General features: G+C 39.9%; 2 protein-coding genes across 4 annotated transcripts in view; one reads left to right on the forward strand and one right to left on the reverse strand.

Annotated features, from left to right (window-relative positions):
- Nucleotides 1–21,698, forward strand: part of Cenpp (centromere protein P) — a 175,462-nt gene that overhangs the window by 115,318 nt on the left and 38,446 nt on the right.
- The window catches only part of Ecm2 (extracellular matrix protein 2), a 32,596-nt gene that overhangs the window by 9,302 nt on the left and 1,596 nt on the right, over nt 1–21,698 (reverse strand). The window contains exons 1-6 of one of the 3 annotated variants that reach the window (XM_087589617.1): nt 14,485–14,550; nt 12,673–12,987; nt 9,341–9,529; nt 6,828–7,136; nt 4,863–4,978; nt 3,291–3,426 (exon numbers count right to left, since the gene is read on the reverse strand). In XM_087589617.1, the coding sequence (XP_087445743.1) occupies nt 3,291–3,426; nt 4,863–4,978; nt 6,828–7,136; nt 9,341–9,529; nt 12,673–12,955 (1,033 nt within the window). In that variant the 5' untranslated portion in view covers nt 12,956–12,987; nt 14,485–14,550. 3 annotated transcript variants of the gene reach the window in all.

The raw sequence follows: 21,698 nt of genomic DNA on the forward strand, positions 1-21,698 counted from the left end.
GCTTTGTGTTTCGGTTCTGTTTTCTCTGTTCTGTACGTCAGACGTGGGGCAAAGAACAATACAGTTAAATTAGATCTGAGGTCACTATTGAAAGGATTCATAACCAGACAATAGAGGTAAAAGTCCCTATTGTGGGTAAGATCATGATCCACTGTGGATAAGATGACATATTAGGCTTCCTGGTAGAATATAACAGCCACGCTGACTTTGGTTTGATTGTTCTAGTTGTTAGCCATGACAAGAATGCTCTAAAGCACAGCGGTCTCTCACTGCCCCCTCTGTGTCTTGTGGTAGAGCCTCCCTTTCTGTTAGTACAGTCAACGTCTCAAATGGTCTCCTTCACTTGTCATATGTGTCCCTATACACTCACCTCCCACAACACTTGACTACCAACCCATCCTGCCTACAGCCCCTACAGCATCTAGAATTATCTTTCTCTTTCATAGGCCTTTTCTCTCCTAGTTTTCCATTTCTCTGTATCCGTGATTTAAAAGACCATTGGTAAATAGCCACAGGGAATGATGCCTAGAGAACAGTAGCTATTGGAGGCAGTATACAGAAAGACTTGTGGCAGCACTGGCTAAAGTAGCTTACCTGCTAGCTGCCATCCACAGCAACAGAACTCACCAGAGGCATGGGAGCCCAGAAGCTTCCCCAGACAAGGAATATCCAGCACCCCAGGGGCTAACACAGCAGGAGTAAAAATCTAAGCTGCCAGTAAGTACCAAGAGATTTCTTATTTGAGATAGCAGAAGAGATTTTCTTTTCTGGCCACCAGCATATGGTTGGTGCTTGGTGCATAGAGCGAAGAGAGAAGATGGCTAGTCCAGCCAGGACTACAAATCAACACTCTAGAAACACAAAGTATTTATGTGAGAGGGGCAAGGTGTTCTGAGAAGCTGTCCGGGGATATATAAGAAAAACTGCAGATAGTAAGTATATATAGTAAAACATGCCTGGAAAGTTGGGGTAGAAAGATTCTAAGTTCAAGGCCACCCTGAACTATAGACTAAGACCCTGCCTAAGAACAGAAAAAGGAGTAATTTATGTTTTGTAAGTTATCACTTTAATAGCAGAACTAGGAATGTAAACTCAGCCTATTTATATCCTTGTTCTCAATTCTGTGATCCTTTATGTCTAACAGAGCAGTTAGAAATTAGAGTTTCCAGTGTCCTTTCCATATGACAAAGCCCATCAAAATCTGTGTTTATTAATGTTTTTCATGTGCACACTCAAATCCATCTGGAGACTGAGTATTTCCATAGCTATGTAATTCTCACATTTGGCAGTTCTCATCGTTGCTGCTCTTCTCTCATCAATGGAAGAGTTTTTCTTATGAGGTTTTTTTGGAAGCTAATGGAATACTTGGGTTGTTTATTACTTTATATACTCTCTCAATATTGCCTAAGAACTAGTTTCAACTCTAGTAAGCAGAGCATTTTTGTGAGACACAGCACACTTTGCCCCTCTCACATAAATACTTTGTGTTTCTAGAGTGTTTATTTGTAGTCCTGGGTGGACTAGCCATCCTCTCTCTTCTTCTATACTTCAAGAGCAATGCTAGATAGTTATGAAGATGAAAAAGAGGATCAAGCAATCTTAAAGGAATTCATAAGCCAATCTAAAGTTTTAGTTAGGATTTGTACAACATGAAATATGATACTTCTGTGCAGTTGTGGTTCAGCAACTTCAGCTGCTCTCATGGAGAGAGAGCAAAAGTCCACTCCAGCAGGTATGCACACCTTACTAAATTGTCCATCAGAACGCCAAGCTGTGGTGACAGCCTCATTTCCTGTGCATGGGTTATGGAATCAGCAGGACTTCAACTTAAACCACACTCAAGATGGAGCTGCCAGGGCTGCTTCTGTGAGGTTCCTTGCCCCACTGTGTAGTAGCACCTCTGCCTCACATACAGTGCGAGTTTACTCTGTCTTCATACAGAACGTGCACACACTTGGATTGAGGCTCCAGTGTATAGCAAAGTAAGTAGCAGTGCATGAGGACACTGGAGTCACCTAAACACATGGTGCTCAGGGAGTGTTAGCACGACACTTCAGATATTAAAGGGGTGTGAGAGTCACTGCTGCGAGTGATGAACACCTGGCTCATAAGAAAAAGTTTTACATAAGATTAAGGTGGGGTTTGTTTTTGTTGTTTTAAAGAACGTTGAAAAGACGATAGTATTGAGATGTATTATTTGTTGGGTAAGTGACTAAGGTTAGCTTATTAACTTAATGGTGAAATAGTCCGAAATTTTCTATTTACACATTTCACACATTAGCAATACAATAAACCAATTTCTATAGGACAGTAGAGAATGATTATAAAACATATCATTTTAAAAATGTTGGTCTGGGTCACCAAGAGAAAAAAGCATCAATGAAGTACTACCTAATGATACTCTGCTATACTGTAGACCAGAACCTAGACTAATTATCATCAGAGAAGCTGAGGGGAACAGATGCAGAGACCCACAGCAAAACATTAGGCGGAGCTCAGCGAGTCCTATGGAAGAGAGAGAGGAAAGATTGTAGGAGCCAGAGGGGTCAAGGACGCCACAAGAACACAGCCCACAGAATCAACTAAGCAGGAGTCAGAACCAACAAGACCGAATCAACAATCATGGAACCTGTATGGGTGTGACCTAGGTCCTCTGCGTATATGTTATGGTTGTGTAGCTTGGCCTTCTTGTGGGACTAACAGTGGGGGTGGAGGCTGTCTCTGATTCTTTTGCTTTTGGTACCCTTTTCTTCCTACCCTGGTACCTCATCCAGCCTTAATATGAGGGGAAATGCCTAGTCTTATTGCAACTTGAGATACTGTTTGGTTGGTATTCCTGGGAAGCCTGTTCTTTTCTAAAGGGAAAAGGAGGCAGAGTGGATCTGGGGAGTGGTGAAGAGGAGAGAGGAGAAACTGTGGTCAGAACGTATTATATGAGAGAAGAATTTTTTTTTTTAAAGTAGGACTGGGGAAATGGCCCAGTAGCTAAAGTGCTTGCTGTTTCAACAATGAGTACCTGAGTTCAAATCCCCAATATTCGGTTACAGGATGTGCCTATAATCCCAGCTCTAGGAAGCAGAAACAGAAAGACCCTGTAGACTTACTGTATTGACCAGTCACCAATCGTCCAGATTCTATGAGAGACCTTTATCTCAAAAACAAAATAAAATACAAAAACAAACGACAAACAAAGAAAATAATGTAGGAAGACACCTGACGTCTTTCACTTATGATTTCCAAAGCAGGCACTAATGCACCACCCCACCCCACCCCACACACCATTTAAATACCTGATAAGCTCTTCTCATCGATAGCCTGGAGATTGTTGTCGTTTATTTTAAGTTCTTCTAGTGTAGATGGTAATTCAGAAGGAATATGTACCAAATTATTTCCGTCCATGTTCAGATGCATTAACTTCTTCAAAAGCTTAAAAGACAAATCTCTAAGTTACCATATTTCCAGTAACAGTTATTTTTCAATATTCCCCATATAACAGTCAGTCTTATGTTGTAAGGCCTGAGATTTTACCTCCTTAGCAAAAACAGAATTAACTGCAATAATTTGAATTTGTTGTGAATGCTAATAAGTAATTTTAAGGTAGTTGTAAAGTTCATTTTCCTATTTACACTAATATTTATGGTAGAAAATTATAAAATAGTACTATTTAGGTGCATAGAGATGGAGAAAGGATCTGGAAAGGACTTGGAGGGGGAGAAATATGATCAAAATATATTTAAAATTAAAATTTGTTTTAAATAATAAAAATATAATGAAAGTTTCGAAACCCTGTGATTGTATGTGCTCACTCAAACAAACAGTTGACTTCTGAACAGTTGAATGTCTCCACATCTAAGATTGCATGCTCATTGCAGACCTGTCCTGCACCACCAAACGGGCAGGGAATGATGGATATCTACAGGGATCATGTCTATGTTTCACCAGGACAAAGAGTCCCCAACCAAGAAGCAGATAATCTATGACATTTTGTCTCTTACTCAATCCTAGTATCCTAGAATTGACCCTCTATGAAACTATTAGTTTGATTAGAAGGATAGAGAATATGAAGCAGGTACTGGGGCATCCCCTCATCTGCCTGTCTAGACTTCAGAGAACTAGGAAAGACTCTAAGAGACCAGTTATTTCCTTCGAGGACAGATCAAGGGCACAGAATATTATTCAGCAGGGAAAATTTAACCTAGTGACATACAGTGTGCTTTAATTAAAACTTTAACACATGTAATCTATGTGTTCATATTTATGAACACCAACTTTTCTTCTCTATTTTTTCCCTGACATTCCTTGAGCTTTCAGTATTTTCTCCTTTTGCAAAAGAAATTGCTCAGTCAAATCTGTTTTCTTCATCAAAGGTTACCTTTGAATATTTGCTGTCCTTTCTCTTTCACTCCACTCCATCTATCTAATGCTAATTTTCATATGAGTGCGTGCTTTTTGTAAACTCTCCCTGCCAAAATATTCTCCACCATATTCAGTCCACTGTGCAAAAGTAAGAAAGCTTCACCTTATTGACCTAACCATTTTAATAGAGGTTCTAGATAAACTCTCCTTTATTACTTACTGGACAATTCTTCACAGGCTAAGAGACTAGACTTTAATGAACTTCACCTGCTAGAGAGAAACTATTCCTTAAATTCAAAACATTAATTCTGTCTGATCTTACTGTCACCAGTCATCGCGTAAGGTTAACATATGTAAAACAGCAGACTCTGACCAAGAGAGAAGTAGCTGTGACTTAAGGACATCAGAGAGAAAACTTAATAAAAACCTGTCTGCTGAGTTTTCCCTTCCCGCCTCCAACCACAGCCAGTAGGAGTCATATTGTTACTACTAATAGAAGTGTGTACCTTGAATGCTTTTGGACCTATGCCTGAAGAAGTGATATTATTTCTGCTCAGATCAAGTCTTTCCAAATTTGGTAATCCATTAAATGCTTCATTTGGAATGGAGATGATTGAATTCCCTAGGGTGTACAACAGTTTCATTAGACACACGTGCATATATAGACATATACATATATTCCTATGTGCATGCATGTCTCTCTATATGAATGTTAAGAGGAAGCTTTGCATTGGAAAGTAGAGCAGCATTCAGAACAAGGACAGGAAATAGATAAACAAGTGCACACTTGGAAAACAACAACATGGAATGGGACCGTCAAAACCGTCTTGTCAGGTCCTCATGCTGCACATAAAGCTAGAAGCCACCACCACTGGCTGTTGGCTGTTGGGCAGGGACAGATAGTAGCATTGTTCATTCACAACCAAGATGTGTTTCTCTGAGTCTACACAGAAGCTGACTGCTTGCTTCATGTTTTTCCTTGGTCTTAGAATCATAATGCTGTACATATCCAAGAAATCAAGGAAAATTCCTCAGTGTATATGAGCATGTTTCCTTCTCTGTGTAAGAAACTTAGGAAAAGCCTAGCTCATAAAACCCACCATATCTGATCGTATACCTTTCTGTCTTCAAGCTAAAAGGATCCTATGTCTTTCTATTTTATGTACTTGTGTCTTAACATTTGTCTAAGTACAGTCATCAATGATTATAAACATCTTCAATAATGACTTAAAAAAATACCTTAAAACAATGGCTTCAAACAATGACTGTATAACCCTATATGGGTTATTCATTCTTCCTGTGACTTCAGTCTTTCATTGAGTTTCTGAGTAAGGCAGAGGGTACCTGCCACATAGACCGATGGGAGATGGCTTTGCCAGGTATGCAGATTCCTTCAGTGACTTTACATGAAAATCTATTGTCAAGAAGACCATGACACTGACAGCAGCCCATTGCAAACTTCCATTCCTGCACATATATCTTGGATCCGTCCAGATCTCCTTACCTCTGCATCCTAAGGACACCTCTGCCATGGTATCCCTATAAGCCACGCACTCACACAAATGAGATCTTAATACTCCACCACTCAGAACATTCCCCAGTAGCGTGATAGACATATAGACAAAGGGTCTGGACAGCACATGGATGATACACTCTGCTGAGGTTATAGAATAGCTTCTTGTAACAATGGGACAGCCAACTTAAAAAGTGTTGGGTAGTTTCTTTTTTTTTTTTTTTTTTTTTTTGGTTCTTTTTTTTCGGAGCTGGGGACCGAACCCAGGGCCTTGCGCTTCCTAGGTAAGCGCTCTACCACTGAGCTAAATCCCCAGCCCCGGGTAGTTTCTTAAAAATAAGTCGCCGTATCTCTCAGCCCATTGTGCTGCGTCTAGGTGTAGTGAAAAATGAAGGTATAAGTCACCACAAACATCTGTATGTGGGTGGTTTAGCCTGAAACAAAACTGCCTTATACTGAAAAAAAATCATTCTCTGGCTGATTTATACAATAAGGCACTGCTAAGAAATAAAGGAATGAACTGGGGACTTTTAAAGCATTAGAAGTCTAATACTGTGTGGTTCTATTTAGTAAAGTTCAGAGACCAACTCAATAAACACAGAAAACAGGTCAGTTTCATGGTGGACAACAACTGAAGGAAATGGAGATACAAGGAGTTTGCAGAAGTAATAGAAATATTTTTTATCTGAACTGTGGTAGTGTTCACATTTGTAAAAACATGTAAAGCTATACATTATAAATAAGTTTTATTACACAAAGTCTACCCCATTAAAGCTGATTGTTTTAAATCCTCCTTGGGAAATCACCGTTTGATTACAGTCTGCAGCATGCCCATCTCTGCTGCACAGGTGATCTGTATGAAGATGATAAAGTCATTACCTAGTAAGTTAAAGCAGCACTCATAGGCAGTAAAATGCACCCTTTGTATCTGAGCATGGAGGAAGTTGTCATCTCTTACCAACCAGCTCCAGGGTCGTTACTTCTGGTGCTGTTATGGGTGGGATCTCAGTGAAGTCTCCATAAATGCAACTGATAGTCCTGTAGGACAGAGAACAGCTTCTGGGCAGGCGTGGCCTGCCTCTTGGGATTCCAGGTATTAACCGGGAAGACATTCTGAACACATCTCCTCTTACACCATCTTCTTCCTCCTCTTCCTCCTCCTCCTCCTCCTCCTCCTCCTCTTCCTCCTCTTCCTCTCCTTCTCTCTCAGTCTCCTCCTCACTGTCCTCTTCCTTCCTTCTTCCTTGGTTAATGGATTCTTGTTGTTCTGAAGAATCACCAGAAAACTCAGTTTTATTATGTAGTTTCCACTACTGAGTAGAGAATAGGAGGCTACTGGTCACAGAAGGATGAAGCAATGGATGCAAGTTGATGTTAGTGAATGGAAAAAGTCATAATGGAAATGAGGTTAGTAAATATTATTCCCTCTATGTTCTTGACTGCTACGTAAACTGAAATGCAGTTGAAGTTTTTCTTGAAGTTAACTGTAAACTTCTATCTCTTTTGTAGGATTTACTATAGACATGTGATTTTGGTGTCTATGAACCTTAGTACTGCTTTTGTACTAAATAATGTAATACTATTTTCACGAAAATATACTAATTGGTAAGCTAAAGAGGGAATAATATTGCCACATGATACAAAATAAAAAGCAGTTTTCTTGTAAGGCTATGATGTCATTAGATAGTATATCACTATAATAGATAAGTTCTGTAGATCTTTGACAGACAGTAGAGAAGATCTAATCTGGGTGTAGTTTCACTGTGAGTGAAGAGTTCTGAAGAAAAATGAGTTCACAGTGTTTAGGCTTTCTCCCATCAGTTATAAATTGAGCTAATCATCTCTCTACTTTTAATTGGTAGTCTTATACAAACTAGCCCTGAAAGAAACACAGAAATATATTTGAAAAAATTGCTTGTGATATCATTCAATATGTGTTATAAAGTCTGAAGATTTGTTTTTTACAACCCATAGCAAAACATGCACAAGAAGAGGGGGGGAAATAATAAGTGGAAGCTAAAGGTATCCTATTTAAACATGTAAGTCCTCTCTGTGTCCAAGTTTATTTCTCTAAAATAACTACATTTCAAGAAGACTTCAGGTCCTTTGAAAAAAATGTCTAAGAATTTCTGAATCTTGCCTATAAGCCTCGTATGTTACTCTAAGAAGTCAGTTTCAACAAGCACACCTAACATTTTTTAAAAGTATAATGCTTCAGGCCAGGCTTGGTGGTGCATGTCTTTAATCCTAGCCCTTCTGCCTTGACAGAAGCAGAGGCAGTGAAATTTCTGTGAATTTGAGGCTAGCCTGGTCTTACATAGCACATTCCAGGCCAGCCTGAGCTACACCATGAGAATTTGTCTCGAAAGAAAGTACGGGGCTGGAGAAATAGCCCAACAGTTAAGAGCACTGACTGCTCTTCCAGAGGTCCTAAGTTCAATTCCCAGCAACCACATGGTGGCTCACAACCATCTGTAATGAGATCTGATTCCCTCTTCTGGTGTGTGTGAAGACAGTGACAGTGTTCTCATTCATTGGATAGGTAGATAGATAGGTAGGTAGATAGATAGATAGATGGATGGATGGATGGATGGATGGATGGATGGATGGATGGATGGATGATAGATTGATTACAGTGCCGCCATGAAATAACTACTAGCATGAAGCAAAGTACAGTTCCTGAAGTTCCTCTTGGCAGGAGTCTTTTGTAGATACCTGTCCTTTGGTCATCTATGGGGGAAGGGGAGATGGCTTGATATTGACAAGAGAAAATGTCCCTGTCAACCTGTATCTGTCAAGTTATTTAACATACTTATTTTCATAAGTCACTAGCTAAACTTTCTTCCAGGAGACCTAAGCCAACCTCCAGAAGGCACACACCCTTGTTCAGGAACAAGTCTCATTTGAGAACAGATCAGTACGCATCCAGTGAAACCCATGCTGTGATCTCCAATATAGAAATGCCACTCAAGGAAACCAAGCCCCAGTCCACACTTTGCGCTCTGTTGGGACTCCTCAGACCACTACCGGATTCCTGTGCTTCCTGCGGGAGATGAACAGAAGACCCAGGAGGGTTGAAGCTTTGTTTGCTTTGGTTATAAATCACTCCTTTGTTCTCATGATAGTGATTAGCATATTCCTGACAAGCTTGATTAACTAGGATGATGCTTGTATAAGTCAGGTTTTACTGTAGTAACTCTACCACTATGTCTCTAAAGTCTTAAAAGATTCACACATGAAATAGAATCAGGTTCAACCTGACTTGGTCTGAGAACTAGAACTATAGAGCCACATCTATTCCTGTACCCCAAATACGTCTTCCTAAATATATCTGTTTCTCAGCACTGAGCTACATTTTCAGTACCATGATGACTACATTTATAATAAGTTACGCCTTAATGTAATGATAAAATAAAAATAAATAGAAGTTAGAGACTAAATATCCATGATACTTTGCTTTATGTTGTGTACCAGTGTCAGAGCAGATGGGGCAGCACTCTCCTTCCGGTTTGACGGTATAGGGGCATGCCTTGGGGGGGCACGTAGTTTCATCACAAAGCACTCTTCCATTTGAGCAGAGGCAGGTGGTGCAGGGCTCAGGAGACCAGACAGCTTTGTTGTACATGACCATGCCCTTTACAGAGCAGTGTCCTTTCTTTCCTAAAAGAGAAAGGTGACTGTTTGTTTGTGAGTGACAGGGTTTCTGTTAATGTAGCCTGGTTGGCCTCAAATTCACAAGAAATCCATCTGCCCCTCTGCCCCTCTGCCCCTGCCTCCTGAGTGCTAGGATTAAAGGAGTACACCACCATGCTCTGCAAGATTATCAGAATCCCTGAATGGGTAAAAATATAGTCCAAAGCCTAATACAATTGGCTCTTCCTCTTTGCTTCTGCATACATCTTCTAGTAACTGGGTTTTCTTTGAATTTCGTGTCTTCTATCTGTCAAGATAGACTAAGTTCTGTCATAGGAAAAACAACCATGAAAACACAACCATTTTTCATTTACTTAAAGTTATACAATCTTGACATGCTGGGGCTCAGCTTGGGTATGGTCACTCTGCAACAGACAGCATGCTTCCTCTAGCAGACTTTCATATTGCCCAGGAATGAAAAATACAAGTTACAAATCATGCTTGAGTTCTTGTGTGTTTAATTCTCCTGGCACAGTAAGTTGTATGGCCACACCTAAATTCAGGACAGGCAACAGTGTAGCTCTGTCCCAGAACAGAAGGGCGAGCGCACTGATGAGTGCACAGCTCACCCTGTGCATAGGCACACAGTCAAAGATAAAACAGCATGCTTCTGCAGTCTACTCTGCAAGACAGCCCTGTGCGGTTGTTACTGCATTTTGAAATAAAATGCACATACCAAAATGATGAACCTTTTACATTTGCTTTATTGTGTGGTCACACTCTGAGGAAGCCAAATACAACTAGCTGGGAGTGAGTTCTGGTGTTAGCTGTGATACGGTCCTGTGGCTGTCGTTTCTGTCACTGATCCAAACACTGGATTGTGCTTTAACAGCAGTGAAGCATGTGTGATGTGTGTAAATACAACAGAAACAAAGCATGGGCTGAGATGCCTGGGTGATTGCAGCCCCTACCGCCAGTCATGACAGACCCTGACACCTGACTTCAATCCCCAGGACCTGAAGTGGACGGAGAGATGACTTGAGCAGGTTGGCCCCTGGCCTCTGTACAGCTAGCTGTCATGTCAGAAGCACGTGAGAGGAGCAGGTGGTGGCGAGCTCCTTTAATCCCAGCACTTGGAGGGCAGAGACAGGTGGATCTCTAAGTCCAAGGCCAACTTGGTCTACAGAGCTAGTTCTAGGACAGCTAAGGCTACACAGAGGAACCCTGTTTCAAAACTACACCCTTCACAATAAAAAATAAATAAATTAAAAAGAAAAACCCACATATGAAGAAAATAAATTAGAATCTTAACTATTTTTAAGTACTTTGAGTACTATTGGAAAATGTTTTTATACCATTTGGAAATGTCTAGTGCATTTTCTGTACTCTTAATAATACCAACTTGTAGGTTTTGGTGGTGGTGGTATATTTTGTGTTAATTTAAGTCAGTGAGTTGTACCTGTTGTAGTCCCAACTAAGAAGGCTGAGGCAGGAGGACTATGGGATCTAGAAGTTTAAGACCAGCTGAGCAACATGAAAATCCCCATCTCAGGAAAAAAAATTAAATCAGATCTACTATGAGGACATGTGGTAATTTGTCTTTCTGACACGCTAGGATCAAAGCAGTGTGAGACAGCACACTCGCTTGAGCACCTGTGCATGTGAAGGCAAGAGGGCAACTCCTGGTGACCTCCTCAGTCTGAACCCAGAGCTCACCAGTTGACCCTTCTGGCTTGCCAGCATCTGGAGACCTACCTGTCTCTACCCCAGTATAAAATGTTAATATAAAACTCCTCAATATAAGAATGTTCATATGCGTGCATGTTTTGCCTGCTTGTATATATGTGCATCACATGTATACAGTACCTCCAAAAGTCAAAAGACACCAGATCCTTTGAAACTAGGGTTATACATTGTCCTTAACTACTTCATGGGTGCTAGGGGCTGAACCTGGTTTTTCTATAAAAATGTCCAGAGCTCTTAATCACTGAGCCATCTCTCTAGTCCTAAGTATTTTTTAAAATAATAATAGTGTCTCACAAAAAAAATGATGTTTGTGCCAACAAGGGATGGCTCAGTGGATAAAAGTGCTTACTGTGGAAAGAGAAAAATTGACTTCTTAGGGCATTGTCTGACCTTCACATGTGTGCTTTGGTATGTGGCACCCACACACATGCAAATATCCTGTACTCACAAATAATAAAAATGTAAATAAATTCTAAAATGTTAAGTCTGTGAAGTCACATGCATGCATGTGTGGGGCTTTCCACTTCCTTCTGTAGCTTTCAGTTAGCTGAGATGGTGTCTTTACTTAGCACTTAATGGACCTGCCATTTATATTTGTAGCAAATATATCCTAAGTCCCCTTTTACATGTAATTTTGTTATTTGTTAATTTCATGAAAGAATAAAGAGGTATGAATTGTCTTTCAAGGTTTTGTTTAATGGCAACATACCTATAAGATGTTTACCTTTTTTCTTCCAAACTTAGAAAATCGGTAATCATTAAAGACTAGTTTTAAAAATAATTCCTTGAGATCTTTGGCAGAATTTCTAGTCTTTTCATCCTTTAAAAAGTCAGTATTCAAATGTAAATGGATAAAATGATTAATTAAAAAAAGAAAAAAGTCAGTATTCTGTATAAAATAAATTCAGTGGCTTTCATTCCATTATTACTTATCAAAAGTTTATCTTGAAAATATTTAAATAGAAACCAGGTGTGGTGGTGCCCCTAATCCCAGCACTTGGGAGAAAGAGACAGGTGGATCTCTGAGTTTGAAAGCAACCTGGTCTACAAAGGAGGTTTAGGACAGCCAGAACTATACAGAGAAACCCTGTCTCAAAAAAACCAAAAAGCAAACAAACAAACAAATCACCCTGAGTCAAAATTATTTGATTGACTTCCACTCTAGATAATGTCTTAATAAGGGAAAGGCATTTTACTAATTGGCTATATAGTTTGTGTTGTGAATATGATCACTTGATAATTTCTGTTTCAGACTGAGAAATAAGACTTTTTCCAACAATTTGTATAAATATGTTTCATGAATAATTTTTACAGTTATTTTAAATTTTGTGTTTATATATCAGAAGGTAGCACAAAATTTTATTCTGTTTTTCCTATATAGAGTTCAGCTCATGGAGACATTTTCTCCTCACACGTTGTCTTACCTGGTAGCACACCGTAACTTGATTCTACTCCAAGATTGCCTAGAAGTGACTGTATGTTTTCCTCCACACTGTAATCAGAGTGGGCAGTGGGTAGCCCAGCATCTGGTGCAGCAGTGGTTTGCTGAACTTCAAGCCACCTGTCGGCTCTGGGGTAGAGTGAAGAGCTTTTCCTGAGTCTTTGGTGCATCCTCCTCCTTTGCCTTCTGGGACTTGGTTCACAGTCGGTTTGAAAGACAGTAAGCAGAATAAGCAGAAGGAGACAGAACCAAACCGCTTGCTTCATGTTCGATTTTTTTTTTTTTCACCAACAAAGTTCTAAAAGGAGACAAAATTTAAAGTTGTTAGTAACTCCGTTCTTACTTCTGAAAGTTGACATAACTATCTCTGGGTGCCACAGGAGTCTCTGAGGAGCAGAGTGTGATGGTGTGAAATATCTGTCTCTCGGGACCAGGCTTGAGCCAAGTTTTTCTATAAAGTGCCAAATAGTAAATATTAACCCTTTATGGATTATTCTCTATCTTAACTATTCAGTTCGGCTATTGTAGTCTGGAATTAGCCATAGATGTTAGGTGACTGTGACTGTGTCCCAGTAAAATGAAAATGACAGGAAATGGCAATACCAACAGCAGCAGACCCCCCCTGGACCCCCTCTGTCTGCTAGGGTGCTCTGTGGTTATCATCCGCACCTCTTCTGACACGCTCATCACTAGTTTTCTTTGCTGGGGAGCGTTGCGTGCCTATCCTTTATAAAGCAGCTCTGAGACCGCACACTCGCTTGTGCACCTGTGCACCTGTGCACCTGAGCACCTGTGCATGTGAAGGAAGAGGGAGACTCCAGGTGACCTCCTCAGTCTGAACCCAGAGCTCACCAGTTGACCCTTCCGGCTTGCCAGCATCTGGAGACCTGCATGTCTCTACCTCAACCCCACCCAGCACCAGAGTTACAGGTGTGAGATGTTCATGGTTTTGCAGTAAGCTCTTTACCCACTGAGCCATTTCCCTAGCCCTGAACATTTTTATTTTTAAGGGAGAGGTACAGGCACATGGACATCAGAGGACCACCTCATTGTCATCCTCAGAAATGCTGTTCACTCCCTGTGATACAGGGGCTTTCACTGACCTCAGACCAGGCCAGACTGCCTCTCCAGTGGGTACTAGGAGCCTTAGGTCCCCACTCCTAATTCTGGGATTACATGTCATTGTGTCGTGTGTCTTGTTTTATGTGGGTTCCTTACTCTAACTCAGGTCCTCATACTTAGACGGCAAGTAGTTTTCCAAACAAGCCATCCCTTCAGGACTGGGACGAGCAATTTCAAGAATAGTTCAGTTCTCTGTGTGTAGTGAAACTGAAAAATGAATTTGAGAAATATGTTTTTAGGCACTTTTGATCTAGCAACAGCCTTGAGGACGACAGATAGGCTGATACAGTAACCATAGATACTCCATATGAAAGTTCACTGATTCACGTAGTAAGAGGGTACTTGTCTCATACAGTAATTGCCATCCGTGGGAAGCTTACACTAAACATTATCTTAGTGAAGTATATTGTTTTCTCATAAAGATCCAGAGCAAGGACATCTCTCTCACCACTTCTCCCAGTGCTCTGTGGATTTTTCTAGCCAGTGCAGTGGCACAACACCAGGAAACAAGACACCCAGGGGCTCCTAGAAGCTGTCACCTACCTTTCAATAAAGCCTCAACTGCCATTAAAAAGTTTAGAAGTTGGGGTTGGGGATTTAGCTCAGGGGCCCTGGGTTCGGTCCCCAGCTCCGGGGAAAAAAAAAAAAGTTTAGAAGTGAGAAGAGCTTTTACCTCTGCAGTTCCTTGTATCGTTTAAAATCTCCAAGCACCACAGTTGAAACTTTATTAAAATCTAAGGGAAACTCCAGTAAAGTTGAAAAGAAAAGAATGTTAGACAAAGTAAGACCAAGTTTCAGATTGTGGAATTAGGCAGGTATTTCAAATGCTTTCTTTTTAAAAGTCCTTTCATTATAGAAATTTTCAACCATATTCAAAAGTAGAAAGTATCCCATGAACCACCATACTGTTGTCCTGCTGCAGTAACTGGCCTCATGGTTCCACGCTGTCTCCTTCCCTTACTTACTTGCTTATACAGTCGCTTTCTTGGCAGGAGTTTAGCTGAAATCTACTGCATGATGAAATTTTACCTGTGGATACTTCACTAGGTGTCTGAGAAGGTCATACTTTTGTTTAGTTTTTATATAACCACCTTGTCAATATTCTGCAATCCTTTATCATCTAATTTTCTTCTCCTCCGTTCTCCTAAAGTCGTCTTCCATTGTTTTAAAGCGTCTTCTTTCTTTGGATGTGATGGCGCACACCTATGTCCTCAGCATTAGAGAGCTGAGGTTCAGGGGCTGCCTGGATATCACATGAGACCCTGTCTCAGAAGCGTACAACCCAAGGACTGAGACTGTGGCTAAGTGGCAGGCCCAAGTTTGAGTCCAAAATTTGAGTATTAACAAGTAATTAACAGTTAATATACAGCTGGGTAGTGGTGGCGCACACCTTTGATCCCAGCACTCAGGAGGTTCTCTGAGGGCAGCCAGGGCTACACAAGGAAGCTCTGTATTGAAAAAAACAAAAAATCCAGATTGTAGATAAATAACATTTTATAATCTCTAGAAATGTATTTCATTTAGAAATAGGACATAGATGCTGACATATCTAAATATGTTTTGTCAATGAAAGTTAAAATTTATAATTTCAGTTCTTGGCAATTATAAACCAGTATTTGTTGGAAAATTATTTAGAGAAAAAGAAGTAAAATAGCTTTATTCACAAATGTAGAAAATCTTGTGGAATCTAAAAAGCTCCTAACTCTTTAAAAGGTTCCTATAACCAACAAGAGAAATCACTCAGGTTTCAAGATAAAATATCAGTCTATAAAAATGAGGATTATTTTTGTATGATATCAAAAATAGAAGCTACGTCAGTGTCATTTTGTAATAGGATAAAATCTGAAATACTAGTGAATGTTTTATGGAAGGTGGACAGGTTGTCTACTCTGAAAAATCAACTCTTAAAGTACTGCTGAAAGAAATGGACTGAGACCTTTGTAAGGAAATGTTTACCCTCTACATGGATGAGATGACAGAAGGTGTTAAAATCTCAGTTATCCCCACATTAATGCCCATACACGTGTCACAAATCCAGTTCTAATTCCACCATGCTGCTTTGGTAGGTGTTTGCTGGCTGACAGGCATGGTGGCACATACCTGTAATCCAGGCAGGTATAGGGGGTTGAAAGTAGAGGTCATCCTGGGTGACAGGATTCCATCTCAAAATAACATTCTAGCTTAGGCCGAATTTTTGTACAGCACACACAACACCCTGGATTCAATCCCTAGTTATTTTTCAAAAAGGCAAAAGACAGGCTTGTGAGATGGCTCAGCATGTGAAGGTGCTTGCCAAAAGCCTAGAATCTGAGTTCCATCCTTGCAACATACATGGTAGGAGAGAAAATACTCCCCAAAGTTGTTCTTCTACCTCTACATCTGCTCTGTGTCATCTATGTACATACATGTTCACATGCACACACAATAAATACGTAAATGTAATTTTTAAAATTAAATCATGAAATGAGAAAATGTTTTATGATATGTAAAATCTTATAGTTTCACTGGAACGAAGCAAGCTTCTTTATGTATTGTTGTGGCTTTGTACCACAAACCAAGATCACACCTGCAAAATGGAAAATAATTTGTACTCAAGAGCGTAAGTTTTCCATTCAAAGCTTAGAACAGTGCCTCTGAATTAGGAATGATTTGTCCCTCAAGGGACAGATAGCAATGTCTGGAGACATTTTCCATCATAGTTGGGAGCGGCTTTATAAGAATCCAGCGTAAAGAGGCGGGTGCTACTGATCACCCTGCAGGATACAGTCTTCCACAGCAAAGAGTTAGCTGAGCATATTGGGGATGCTGACGCTGACAGCCCTGATCGGGAGGAGGAGTTAATCTGGCGTTTAATAATTATGCTCGGATGCTATTATAAGCTGCAATTAATTGAATGGAGTCAGTGGTTCATTATCAAAAGGAAGAGTGGGAAATTAGTTGTTTTAATATGATAACCTCCTTCCTAAAGTTTTTCTCCTAACTCCAGGCTTTGTTTTCGTTTTATGTGTCTCCAGTTCTAGTACTTAGAGAGGAATCACCCAGGTTCATTATCCTGTTTGAATACCTCGCAGGTATAGCAGTACTGTGGGTGTCACTGTCCTTATCAAGTATGTAGCTTATGCATTCCAAAGTGTTTATTTTCCTCCCTTCATTCTCATGTTTCGTTCCTCATTTCTGAGGACTGAACCCAAGATCCTTCACGTCCTAGATGACCACTCTGTTCCTGAGTTGACACTCCACCTTTTCTTGACTTCGAGATAATGCCATTAAGTTACCAATATGGCCTCAAACTTGAAGTCCTCCTGCCTCAGGCTCCAAGATAAAAAAGGATGCACCAGAGCATTTCTGTTGTGCTCAGGTGACACTGCTGTTTCCTAGCATTCTACATGGTTCAAGTCCTGCTTCACTGTGTACAGCTCTCTTTGACCCTCTGATGTCTCTATCTCCACTAACAGGGAGCCCCTCTGCCCTCTGTCCTCACCACCTGTGTCCATGCAGCACTGCTGCAAAGTCCTTCCTTTGGCCAACCTTGTCCACATGAGAGCCCATAAGAAAGTAAAGATGAAAAACATATCCACAGTTTTTCAATTCATATTTTAATCAGTGCTTTAAAAGATAAATTTACATTTGTAAAAATGATACCTGATTTTGAAAACCAAAATGGTACAAAAGTGTATGCAGCTGAAAAGACAAGCTGTCCTAATTACAATTTATTACAAACATACACAAATACGTGTTTCAAGGACCAAAGGATAACTATTTGGGGCTTTGAGGTCCATAGTCATGTCACAGTTTCTCAGCTTTCTTCTTATGGGCCCAGAGTAATGCTCGAAACCATTTGAATGGGTGGGCTGAGCAACGTTCTGTACTGCTATGTTCAGAAAACAGAATTTGTTGTGTGGGCAATTTCCAGCTCCAAATTTAGTATTATATCCTTTATGACTCCTAACTACATATGCTCACATATACATTTAAATGTCATATATTGTATATACATTAGATGTGTATTTAAACATAAATGGGAACTCTCTATATATTATATTCCAACCTGTTTCATCCCAATTAGCAAGAAATTCTGAGCACGTGGATACACAGTCATTGTGTTCAAAACCAGTCTATTCAAGCCTGTTTTCATCCTATAGTTACTTAACAAACTTGCCATCCAATACGGTAACATTTTTCTCTCAGTTTTTTTTGAACGGGTTCCATTACAGTCTAGGCTGTTCTTTCACCTTTGTGTGCAGCTGAAGCTCTCCTTAAATTCTTCATCTTCCTGCCTCTTCATTCCAGGTACTGGGTTTACAGGTTTATATCCCATCCTGGGCTACTCAAACATTCTTAGTCACACATCTTAATTTTATTTTTAATTTTACAAATAGCATTAGTAGAGTGTCTATTTTTTTAACTTTCCATTTTGGTCTTTTTGTTGGTTGACATTTATAAATTAGCTTGGTCAGGCTTATTTTAATCAACCTTAAAGTTATGTTATATGCCTATCCAACTTCAGAATTGTCATACTTTCCTGGTGCTTTTGTCATTGACAGAGACTTTCTGTATGTCTAGTAGTGCTCTAGTGAGATCTACTTTGTCTAATATTAGTGAGGCTCCCTTCTTTTGGTAATGTGTGCTTGGCAGTGTTGTATCATTTTTGCTTTCAGCCTTCCCATCGTGTATTCTTTATGCGCTTTGATTTGTAATGCAGTCTGACAATCTTTGTATTTGATAGGACCATGAAATCTATTTGTACTTTATGTTATAACTTTGCTTCGAGAGACAGGATAGCTTTGATTCTGGCATAAAGGCAGTTTTCACCATATGCCTTAATTTTTCATATATGTTAAACATAGTATAACAATGGGCTGTTTTGAAAAGATTGTCCTTTTTCAGGCTGGCAGTATATCCCAGTGAATAAAGGTATTTGCCATCAATCATGACAAGTATTTGATCCCAGGAACTCCCACATAGAAGGAAAGAATCGACCCCCTACATTGTCCTCTGACCTTCACAAGTACACCATTCCACATATGTACAAGTACACCATTCCACACATGCACAAGCACACCAGTCCACATATGTACAAGTACACCATTCCACACATGTACAAGCACACCATTCCACACATGTACAAGCACACCATTCCACACATGTACAAGCACACTAAACAAATGTAACACGAGATTGTTATCATTGCTTTATATCAAAAACCATTTGAGACCACACTTTTTGAACCTCTTCACTTATCAAGATTTGGGGATAGATCCTCCTTTGTAAGGATCTGGCCCGTGTTGTAGGATATTTAACAGTAGTTCTGGCCTCTTTCACCAGGACCTTCCCCAGTTATAACAACCAAGAACACTTCCAGACATTGCCAAATGACCTGCTCCCCATCTGAGAACCCCTAACACTTAAACTCTTTGCTCTCATCCTTTCCTGTATCTCTGGGTTTTTACTCAGATTTTCCTTCTCATTAAAAGTGTGTCTTAAGGGAATTCATTCTGTGAGGTTCTGGAAGGACACGTTTGCCGCGTAGTACATGTTTGAGGTTAATAGTGCCTAACGTTTACAGATCTCATTCCTATCTTTTTGTTTATATTGATTCGACTTTTGTTGTCAATTGCTGCTGTTGTGTTCATATTCTTGTCCTCGTCGTTGTTTGAAACAGGGCTTCATGTATCCCAGGCTGGCCTCAAACTTACTGTATAACCGTAGAGAACATTGACTTTGTCATCCTTTTGCCTACACTTCCCAAGTGCAGGGATCACAAGAGAATGCTGCAATCCTTTGTTGGTTCAATTGAGAAGTCATGATTTAGTCAAACTACTTTAAAAATAGCATTCTTTCTCTGGCCACGTTGGATGTTCATCTTGGTCTTTGGATGTTCTCCTGCACATAGAAGGTGTGGTTCTCTTGTTCCTATTACATTTGGGATTCATGATATATTTTGAATACATACTGAATTTGAGGGGGAAGGGAGGGGAGCTCAAGACAGGCTTTCTCTGTGTAGCCCTGGCTGTCTGGAACTCACTCTGTATGCCAGACTGGTTTGGAACTCAGAGATCCATCTACTTCTTCCCGGTGCTGGAGTTAAAGGCATGCACCAACCAGCTGCAGGCTGACTCAGTCAACCAACCTACCTTCCTTCCTTCCTTCCTTCCTTCCTTCCTTCCTTCCTTCCTTCCTTTCTCTTCCTTTCTTCTGTTCAAATTTGGGTGGGGTTTTTTTTGTTCGTTTCTTTTTTGTTTTGTTGTTTTCTTAAGTCCTCAGTTCGCCCATATGCTTTAGTCCTTTTCTCTTTTCAGAACTACAGTCATTTGTACCATAACAGATCCATTATGTCTTTCATGTCACTTTCTCTTTATGGTATTTTTTTTTTCGTTTTTCTATTGCCACATAACTCATCCTCATGATTCTAAGTTCATCTGTTGGCCTCTTTGTTTCTTTTTTGTACTTCAGTAAATCATTTTTATTGTTTTCAATTCTATAACTTATTCATATTCTACTCTTTGAACATTTAATCATTTGTTTTAAAGTCTGTCTGAAGATGAGGTTTTCTGAGTGTACCTGTCATCTGTTCTTTGGGATTTTAGCTGTGTTCTTTCTTTTTCTTTTTCTTTTTTTTTTCCTTTGTCTGATGCCCTTTAAATTCATGCCAGAAATTATAGAAAATATCATCAAATGTTTAAACCTAGAATGATTTTCTGTCTAAAGATTTTCATGCTTTGAGTGTAGTGTTATAGACACTGTCGATAGTACATCAAGTGATTTGAAGCTGGACATCACTGTATCCACTATCACACCATGGGTCTAGTTTTGCTAATGTCACAAGCACCAATGTCATTGCCCCAATGCTTGGCCCTCGTCTTTGTTTTCTGTTTTTCCTGAGCCTTGTGAAGCTATTTTAGAACTCTGTTAACCTCTTCTGGAATCCACAGATGTTTCTAGAAGCAAAGCTATTTCAGACCTGAGACCGTCTGGGTTTCAGTCTTATTCCAAACACTGGCTCTGCTGATTTTCTCATCTTCTTGTTTGTGCTCAGCGGAGGAGTAGATCTGTATTCCTTGCCAGAGGAAGTCCCTTCAGATTCTGTTTGTTCTTTGCAAAAAATGTATATTTCTTACTCTTAGATGTGGTAAAAATTTGTAAATCTTAAATGTCTGAAAATATCCTTTTTGGTTAAAACTAGAACTAAAGCTTCAAAATCATTTTCCCTGAATACTTTGCAGAACTGATTATTTTCCTCTTACACACTTTGTTTTCCTTTTGCTTTTGCTTTGAAACAGGGTCTTGCTATATAGCCATGACTAGACTAGAGCTAACAATGTAGACTAGGCTAACCTTGATCTTGCGGTGTCCTCCTGTCATTGCCTCCAAGTGTTAGGACTATAGGTGTGAGATACCACACCCAACTTGATCCATTCTTACTGTGGTATGGAGAAGACAACTTGAAATCAATTCCCATCCCTTTGTAGGAAGCCTTTTTATTCTGCCTTCCTGTGGAAATGTTCTATTTTTTAGTATGTCTTTAACATTCATAAGCTTTGCTATGAGCTAGTAATAAATTATTGATTTTTTTTCTTCTTGAAATTCTTTAAACCCTAAAACTTATTTCTCTGATGACCTATCTGTTAATTCTGTTCCATGCTTATTCAAAGATTTATCCCACCATTCTCCATTCCTCCCCCAACACTAGGAGTGAAACCTGTGACATTAGGGGTGCTAGACAAGCACCATACCACCCTGAGCTTCATCTCCAACCCCATCCTCCATATTTAATTTCTGCCTTACCAAGAGCTCTTCTTCCTTCCCAGTGCAGCTATACAGCCATATGTAGGGAAGGGTGTGTGTGTGTGTGTGTGTGTGTGTGTGTGTGTGTGTGTGTGTGTGTGT

This window comes from Rattus norvegicus, chromosome 17 (genome assembly GCF_021556685.1).
Source record: "Rattus norvegicus strain SHRSP/BbbUtx chromosome 17, alternate assembly SHRSP_T2T, whole genome shotgun sequence".
NCBI lineage: Eukaryota > Metazoa > Chordata > Mammalia > Rodentia > Muridae > Rattus > Rattus norvegicus.